This window comes from Cottoperca gobio, chromosome 4, assembly GCF_900634415.1.
Source record: "Cottoperca gobio chromosome 4, fCotGob3.1, whole genome shotgun sequence".
NCBI lineage: Eukaryota > Metazoa > Chordata > Actinopteri > Perciformes > Bovichtidae > Cottoperca > Cottoperca gobio.
The window spans coordinates 5,424,441-5,434,350 of NC_041358.1; the positions used below are offsets into that span (position 1 = coordinate 5,424,441).

A 9,910-nucleotide genomic window follows, 5' to 3' on the forward strand; every position below is an offset into this window, starting at 1 on the left:
AACATTCCTCTGTTGCACCTAAAACTGTAAGTTAACTCCTTTAACTGCAGGAGCGGCAGGGACTTAACATTCCTCAAGCTACAGAACAACAAAAACAACAACAAGCTCTTTTACATGATACAAGCAGCCAGCTGAGATAGAGTGCTGCTGCTGCTCTGAATCCAATTTTTGCTCCCCCCTCCTCTTGCCCTCTCGCCCCCTCCCCCTATCACCCTCCTCCTCCTCTCACCCTCCTCCTCCTCCTCCTCCTCTCCTCCCCTGTGCTCTGCTTTTGATCCCACAGGGACTTGGAGCCTTTACATTCCTGTCATTCCAGCCGCAGCGAACAATCGGCCCTCAGTTATTTATTCGTGCAGCTCGCAGCTCGGTCTGCTCAGTCTGCTGCTGCCCGTCGGCGCGCTCACACCGTACGTCGAGGAAGGAGCTCGGGAAACTTGTGGACTTTGTTGAATTGAGCGCAGAATACTGAGATATTACGCCACCGTAAACTGTTTCCTGTGTGATGATAACTATCATTTGGTAAGTTTTACATTTTTATTTACCGAGGTGTTATCTCTCGGCCGGATTGTGTTTGGATGCTTGATAACCAGAAGTCCCATTGGGACGGATTCTGTGCATGGCGCAGTATTGACTGGTGGATTAATCATGCGAGTTTTGTTAAAAGATGATGGAAAAGTCAAATGCATTTATTTGTTCTAGTTCCTGAACTAAATGGGTACTTCAACACATATCAAACATTTGAAATGAATCTTATAAAGTCGAGTTTCTGGTCGATTTAAAGCCTCGCAGTAAGATTGTATCATATTAATTCACATATGGAGCTTTAAGAGAACATGAATGTTTTCATGAAGAGGCATTTTACATGTTTTTGCAATGTTTCCTGTATTCTTTTGTTTGGGTCTATACATCATGTCACATTTGGGGAATCAGTGTATTTGTCTGAGTCTGTGATGTTTATTATAGTAACTGTATTAGTATTACACTTATGTCTGGCTTCCAGATAAAGTTATGCTTTAAAGTGTATGTGGGCAATAAAACTGGATCTGCACTGACATCACTATCAGGGGTATTTCCAACAGCTCATGCACTTATAGCTAAAGTCATTTGTGCATTAGAAGAATTTAAAAATGAAAAGAATGTTTTTCTATCATGTTGAAGTGAATATCTCTGGGTTTTGGTTTGACAAAACATGACCTTTAAAGACATCACTTTGGACTTTGAGAAACTGGAATGGACATTTTTCACTATTTTCTGGCATTTTCATAGAAAATAATCTTAAATTGCAGCCCCACTACCATTGATGATAACAATACAATGGGGTTTAAGAACCTGAAAAATGCTCTGCTGATAGGATAAATATGTAACAAATGTTGTGCAGTGCTAAATCTGATCGATATTATTATCCTTCCTTCAGATTTGTGAATTGCAAAGCACCTAACTGCCACCTGGAGGCTGTTTTCTTTGCTCATTTCCCACGGACTGAAATGAGAACCGCTGAAGGCTCATCTGGAACGGTCCTGCACCGTCTCATCCAAGAGCAGCTCCGCTACGGGAATCTGACGGACACGCGCACGCTTCTGGCTATCCAGCAGCAGGCCCTGCGTGGAGGCAGCAACAGCAGCGGCGGCGGGGGCAACGGCAGTCCTCGCTCCTCTCTGGAGAGCCTGACTCAAGAGGAGACCCAGTGCATCCAGATGTCCACACGACAGGAGCCACAAGGCCAGGAGTACCAAGGAGACTGCCTGCACTCCGAGAGCCAGGTGTGCCATCTGTATCAGCTCCATGGAGAGGAGCTGCCCACCTATGAAGAGGCTAAGGCTCACTCCCAGTATTTGATCTCCCAGAAGGGGCAGGCCGAGCAGGACATGGACATAATGGGGAGTCACAGTGAGGGACAGTGGGACTTGAAGAGGGAGCACGCTCGCTCCCTCAGTGAGAGGCTCATGCAGCTTTCTCTGCAGAGGAACGCACCCCGAGACATCCTGAGCTCTTCACACAGCTATCCACAGCTGTATAATAATAATATTACAAACGCTGTGGCTGCTGACAGGCAAGGCGCCCAACAGTATGTAGAGCAGCGTGGGCCGCCTCCGGACTATCCTCTGTTTGCCAGACTTCCTGGATACATGCTCAGCCACTCACAGGAGCACGGACAATACTCCAGAGAGCCCCCTCCACCCTTCTACTCGCAGCATCACAGGTAACTAAAAACGATGGACGACAATGTGGAGTCAGTAAATGCTGGAGATTTCCTGTTTTTGTTTATATCATATAATGAATTTCTTTTGGTTTTGAACTGACAAAAGTAGACATTTAAAGACATCACCTTGGACTTTTAGAAACTGGGATCACTATTTCCTGACATTTTACAGACCAAGCAGTAAATCGAGAAAACAATCGTCAGATTAATTGATAATGAAAATAATCGTTAGTTGCAGCCCCAGTTAACAATACTTTCATTCAGTATTTCCAAAGCCTTGTGGTTTCCCGCAGCGTTGTAATGAATCACTCGTGTCTCTCCTCAGCAGGTATGTGTCCGCTCAGTTCCAAGTGGCTCACAGCATCCCCAGCGCAGCCTCCGGCGATAACTCGGCTCAAACCGACGCGTTGATGCGGGAGAACGAGCAGCTCAGGAAGGAGCTGGAGGTCTACAGCGAGAAGGCTGCCAGGCTGCAGAAGGTGAGAGGAGAAGGTGGTGTGATCAACGGAGCTGTTGGCTCATAAGTAGGTGTGGAAATCGTAAAAACAATACTTTTCTTTGCCAGTACATGTCAGGGTGATAACCTGTCTGGCCGTTAAGGAGAGAGATCCCAATGGTTGGTGCACTTCTTAGACAATCTCTGAGTTTTTATCATATTTTAATGGTTAGTGACTTACACAAAGTTTGATGTTGAGAGTTTTCTCCTCTGGAATGCCTGCAACACTTCCCACCTCTTTTGTCTTTCAAACATGCTGGCGTATTGCCCTGGAAGGAGATAAAGGCCTTGACACCTCAGACTCACAAGAGTTCACTCAGGAATGTTAATTCTCACTTTTCTGTTGCGCATAGTTAAAAAGCCATTTGCCTGTAGGCAGTAAAAAAGGAAAAAGGGCGGCATTTGTACAGATGACTAATTGTCCTCATTGATATGAACAACTGAACATCAACCACAATCCAGACAATGAATGTCTCCCCGAGACTGATCATTTTCTCACATTTTCTTCCCAGTTGGAGTTGGAGATTCAAAGGATATCTGAAGCTTACGAGACTCTGATGAAAGGCTCGGCCAAGCGGGAGACTCTGGAGAAAACAATGAGGAATAAACTAGAGGCCGAGATTAAGAGGATGCACGACTTTAACAGAGACCTGAGAGGTATGTGCTCGTCATCTGTAATGCACGTCCTGCTTTCAAATGTAGGGCTTTTTATTTGAAAGAAGCCATATATATATATATATATATATATATATATATATATATATATATATATATATATATATATATATATATATATATATATATATATATATATATATATATATATATATATATATATATATATATATATATATATATATATATATATATATATATATATATATATATATATATATATACTGTGTGAGTGCCGTAGGGTTAGGGTTTTTTAAGTGTATTGATATTCTATTTAAATGTAACTTAATGTGTGTAACCGTCATGTTTGGTTTGTTTTCTTCTGGACAGATCAGCTTGACTCGGCTACCAAACAGCGAGCAGCCAAGGAGGCCGAGTGTTCAGACCAGAGACAGCATGTGTTCGTTAAACTGCTGGAGCAAAGTACGTTTATTGTCCTTTATCCTGAATCAGTCTCATGGCATGGCTCATGACAGACAGGAGTAGGAAGACATAAGGATGTATTTTGTTTTCTATCTGATTTGACAATCCCACTGCCCTGTGAAGCACTTAACAATGGCAGGAACATAGTTCAGCAGGGATTGGTTTCCTCCTTCAGTAAGGTGGTGTGTTATAAAGGCCGTGTATGTCTGGGCACAAACATCTATCTCTAATGTTAAGAGTGACTCTTGACACTTAGCCGGCAGCTACTTTTCATAGATGTAGTAAATGTGGCCTGAATTCCAGGAATCTTTTTAGGTATTTCAGGCTGTCTCTCCCCCCCCATGCTCAGTTTTGCATCACTGCTGACTTCCCTCCTCAAGGGGAACTAATAAGTCTGGGACTCCAGGGTCATCCAGGCCCCACTCAAGATGACCCCTGGCCAGCTCGCTCTCCTTGTTTGGGCATTTCTTTACCTCATGATCTGCCAGTTGCGAATATTTCTTTGCTCCTTTTCTGCTCTGTACAGGGATGTGCTGTTGAGTAAACCCAATTGACCTCAGTTTACTCATCTTCTGTGTATTTTAAACAGCCACATGATTGTCCTGCGCCGTCAGTCTGAAAACCATTGTCCATCTGCCTTTCCTGGAAACAGCTATCTTGTACCAACAGTAGCAAACTCTCATCTAAATTACAATAGTGGGATGTGTCGTGGATGTATTTTTTTGTTACAAGGACCACTTGAATTATATTTTGAGCTGCTTGTTTACTTCACGTCCCTAGAAGCATTCCAGAGCTTTTCCAAGTACAAAGCTACGCCTGTGTGCGTAAGTGGATAAGAGGAAGTCTGCATTCCCTGCACAGGCATGCACTCATGTTGTGTAATCAACCCTCTTTTTAAAGTGGCACAACAGATAAACCGGCTTTCCATTCTGAAAGTGTTCATTAAATCATGGCATAGCTTTTAATAAGTAAATGAGATTTATAGTACACACTGGAACTCACTGAGTTTATGTATCTGATTGACTGACCCATCAATAGCCACTGAATAGTCTTGTATACCCTTCTTTAGCATTTATTTCACCTCATTTCATTTCACTTAGAGTGCGTATTGTTGTAGGCCAACCAGGAAGTTGGTGTCAGTTACCTCGACAAAGAGCCTATGGGATATTTTCAATTGGATTTTGGAGTTTATGACACTTGCACGATTTGTTTAGCAAAATAATCTCCACAAATGAAAAGTACTTGTATGATTTTTAAATGCAACTGCCAAAAAGCTAAAGTCAGGCTAGAATAATCATGATGACATTTAATGACAACCTCTGTCGTCTCATTTAGCCACATGTTAGCAACAGCCTTTTTTAAGACACTTAAAAGCTTCTTTAAGTGTTTACAGATTTATTTTGGGTCGTAAAAACAAAACATAACATGAAAATCTGTTATGCTTGTTTTAACTACAGACCTTTTTTCTAACCAAAAACCCATATGTGACTCATGACCAGCTCAATATCTTCCAGGTTCATGTCACTATTACTGACCACCATTCACCTCTTCTTTCCCCCTTTCTTTATCTTAGATGAGGAGCAGCAGCGTGAGCGCGAACAACTGGAGAGGCAGATACAGCACCTGTGCGTCTCCGGGGAGGAGTGCCAGCGGAGGCGGGAGCTGCTCGAGCAGGCCCTGGCCTCGACGCAGGCCCGCAACCGGCAGCTGGATGAAGAACTGCAGAGAAAGAGAGCCTACGTGGAGAAGGTGGAGAGACTGCAGAGCTCGCTGGCTCAACTGCAGGCAGCGTGCGAGAAGAGGGAGGCGCTGGAGCTGCGGCTACGTACGCGACTGGAGCAGGAACTGAAAAGCCTCAGGGCACAACAGGTGAGGGGAGGAAGTAACAAAGACTTGTATGGCTTTTGTTTGTACCTACTGGTTCAACATTTTGGAAGATATGCTTATTTGCTTTCTTGTCGAAAGTTAGAATAGAAGAGTGATACCACTCATACATCTGTATGCTAAATATGAAGCTAGAGTGGCATGTCTATTAGCTTAGCATAGTTTAGCTTAGTTTAGCATAAATGCTGGAAGCTTGGGAAACAACTAGTTAACCTCCCAGCACCTCCAAAGGTCACCAGACTTTTTTGTTTGTTGACAGAGCCAGGCTAGCACTTTCCCCTACTGTCAGTCTTTATGCTAAGCTAAGCTAACCATATGTTGCTATATTTCCTCATATTTAGCATAGAGATATGAGAGTTCTCCTCTGACTGCCGCCAAAAAAAAGCAACTAAGCTTATTTCCCAAATTATCAAACTATTCATTAAAGGTATTTGTTTCCAAATGTTAACAACGGTTGTCTATCATCTCAGTCTCAGAAACGGGCAGCTGACCCCACGGCTTCAGAACTGAGCTCCTCCACGTTGCAGCAGCAGCTGAGGGAGAAAGAGGAGCGTGTTCTGGCCCTGGAGGCAGACATCACCAAGTGGGAGCAAAAGTACCTGGAGGAGAGCACCATGAGGCAGTTTGCCATGGATGCAGCTGCCACTGCTGCCGCACAGAGGTACGAAAAAACATGGAGACGTATAGCAAGGACAAAAACAGCTTGATAATTACTATTTTGTTGAAGTTTAGCAAAGTTTATTAACAGTCTTGTATTTTCTTTGCAGAGATACAACCATCATCAATCATTCACCTCGACATTCACCAAACAGCAGTTTTAATGAAGACCTGCCTTTGTCGAGTCACAGACATCAGGAGATGGAGAACAGGTAAACATCTTTCCTTGTCCTTTTTAGATACTGGCCTGCTACTCTTGTTTTGGTTTGTGATCTAATGGTGTCTTCCACATGTTTAGGATCCGCGCACTTCATGCTCAGCTCCTGGAGAAAGATGCTGTGATCAAAGTCATCCAGCAGCGCTCCAGATGGGAGCAGGGAAAGCTGGAGAAACAGGGGACTCCGTCCTGCCAGGTCCGTCCCCTCTATCAACAGTGTGACCAGCAGCACGGAGAGTAAAGGTGAGTGCAAGATGTTTGCCGGCCATGCTTCAAGCAATACCGAGGAATTCAGAATCTTTAATGACACATGCTTTATCAAGCGACAACTGGCAGACTGTCGCCAGACAGAATGTGCTCTTCCTAAAAAAAAGTATTGAGTTGGAGACAAGCATTTCATGTTCTTCAAATGGACAACTTTTTTTAAATTGGAATGCATATCATCTCTCACTCCAGAATAGCCCGATCCAGAATAGTCATGGGAAGAACTCCGCAGAGGGCAGATGTTCAGGAGTGTGTAAATGTGGATACAAGCGGGTAACTAAGCAGCCTCCTCCCTTTGTCTGCATTTGTAGGAAAGAGCCTCTCAGATGACCAGACAGATTCCGCTGCGCTGCCACCCCAACCCCGCGTGGTGGGACCGCCCAGGGCCCCGAGCCGAGACTGCAGCACCCAAAGCGACGAGGTCCCGGATGAGCCAGAGCTCACAGCAGAGCATGGCAAGCTAAAGACATCTGAAGTGATCTCAGCAGCTTCCACTGGTGGGTTTATTGTTTTGTTAAGCATTTGACACCCAATCACTACCACACAAACTGCTCTGTCCATTTTGACAGGAGGCGCTTTGATCTTTTTTCTATTTGACAATTATATAAAGCATAACCAGACGCTGGATCAAGACTACAAAAACATGTTAGGGCCATTGTAGCTAAAAAATAAAATAGTAGGGGCGGTATTCTTCCGAGGAAAAAAAAAATGGATTTACGAGAACAATGCTAGGATATTCTCTGAGATTAAAGTGGTACATTTACGGGAACAAATTTACACGAAAAACACTCAAATATTTGCTGAGATGAAGTATCAGAGTTTTTTCGGGGAATATTACCCCGATACGTAATGTATTATTACGTTGTTGTTGTTTTTTACCTACAATGGCCCTAATACGGTGTCATTCCGGACAGGCTAATTAAACAGGTTGTGTGCAGTGTTGTAAATAGCCAGCATTGCAGTAGCTGTAGCATATCAAAGTTATTTTCTAATCTTCTAATTGTATCTTCACTGTAGACACCACAGAGGAGCCACTCAAGACATTCAAGAGCATCAACAGCTCAGACGCAGATGTGGTTGAAATCCTCATTTGAGTGCTCACTGCCGCTGCTATGACTGAACAGCGACAGCCAACGAAGACAGAGACTAATGGTCCGAGGTGATAAAGGCCTTCCTCTACGTCTGACCACAAGTAAAGAAAGAGGCTGATCGTCCGACGTGAGCAGAGCCGTTTCACCTTCACCGACATGCAGAGAGCAGAATGTGTAATGAGAGCTGAGCTTTCTTTCGACTGCGCAATTCACAAACACTCACATTTGCCTCAAGGGTCAGAATTCTCCGAGGTACCTGGACAGCATTCTGCTCTGTGATAGGAACCTGGCTGCTGGTTGTGCTTATACATTTGTTGTGCATGTTACTTTTTTTAGTTATGTATTGTATTTATATTTGTAAATGCTGCTCATATTGTGATGTTACTTTTATATTTGAGAGGTGAGAAGAACAAGGATCTCTGGCCTTGCTCTGCTCCACTTAAATGATATACAGTTATACTCACATCTCTGGATTAAGAGCGCAACCCTTCTATGTTGTTTGGTTTATTTTTGAATTTCCAGTAGCGAGCTTATTACCACTGTAAGTAATGGGAATATTTATAATATAAGCATCTTCTGTGTTTTCATGCCATGTTTGGGGATTATTCTGTTTAACAGAACCTAAATGAACAGTTGCTCCTCTCTTTTAAAATACATTCGGGGTCCTGCTTACAGCTCCGAAGAAGATTTAGAAACTTTGAATGCAAAGCCTGCAGGATGTCTGCTCACTTCTCGCTTAAAAAAGCCTGCGAGGATTGACAGTGTATCACGGGGGTCTAATTTTCCAGATCCCGGGTTAATGTTCGGGGGCCTCAGATGGCGACTGCCCAGCATTTCGCTCCCCTCCACTGACACACTGGAGCTAATCTTCTCACATTCCCTCACTGAGGGAATGCTCCCGTAAAAGAAAAAGGCTATCTAAAGTCTGACCCCTCGCCCTTGTTAAAATGGCACGCATTCTCCACATGATTCTCTTTCTGGGGCTGGTTATTTCTTCTGAGTGGTGGTAGCTGGTTCTACCATGAGCATAGAAATGGTCAACTATAATTGGCTTGCATTTGCTATTCTATTTGTTGTCCCCACCACTGTGTTATATTCAGCTGTGTTGTCTTCATTGCTCAAGTATCTCACATTTCTGAGTGGACTATATCCTTCACATGGAATCTTCTATTTATTTCTCCCTGCATAGTGTAGGATCACTGAACACTGCTGAATGTAGACTCCTGTTTTTCAGGACTGTCCCTTTTTGTATTTAACTGGAATGTGCCACAACTCCGATTTGTTCTACTCTTCAGAGGGGAATACCGCTAAGCTAATGAATTATCCTACATTTTTAAATTGTTGAATTGTCAGATTCCATCTTCACAACATTATCAACAAGAGTATTGTCCCACATTTGACTGGTATTCCCCTTCAAGCTTTTTCACCATATTTTCCATCACAATGTGTTTGCTGGTCAATGCAGTGTGTCCGTTTAAGTTAATACCCTTCACTCTTTTTGGAATGTGTTTACATGAATAGCTATTTGAAGTGAGAGAAGTTAATATATTTTGTAGTGTTTTTTTTTTCATCTGTATACTGTGTTTGTTTTTGTTTTTTTGGTGCCAAAGATGTACCCTACCTTAAGTTATAACCAATGTCAAATACAAAAGGTCCTGTTAAGGTGCCTTGCTTCGGCTGGTTGACCCATTTTGATGTTGCTGTGAACTTTTGTAAAGGATCATTTGTATGCCATAACATTTCACTATAATAGATTAAAATTCTTAATATATGTCTGATAAAAGGCTTTCTGTTTTTGTATGTTGCACTGGTTTAATACAGCATATTAATTTGACTCCATACAAAATCTCTACTGAACATCTGAGGTGTCAGATAGATATTTTAATATTTAAAGGCCCCATTCCTGTTTGTTTATTCAATACCCATATTCTATGCTATGGTCCATCTTTATCAATAAGAGGCATAATGTGACATGCTACAACTCGACAATAACCTCTTGCAGG

The 9,910-nt window shown here is 42.8% G+C and overlaps 1 protein-coding gene across 1 annotated transcript; it reads left to right on the forward strand.

The window, feature by feature from the left end:
* The first annotated feature begins 262 nt into the window (after positions 1–262).
* On the forward strand, positions 263–9,684 carry amotl2a (angiomotin like 2a). Its single transcript, XM_029430268.1, is given in 12 exon segments — positions 263–519; positions 1,415–2,200; positions 2,526–2,679; positions 3,209–3,353; positions 3,702–3,794; positions 5,368–5,663; positions 6,149–6,339; positions 6,446–6,547; positions 6,634–6,730; positions 6,732–6,795; positions 7,128–7,313; positions 7,834–9,684. Coding segments are annotated over 11 exon segments (2,121 nt in total). The 5' UTR covers positions 263–519; positions 1,415–1,484; the 3' UTR covers positions 7,911–9,684.
* Positions 9,685–9,910: the final 226 nt, after the last annotated feature.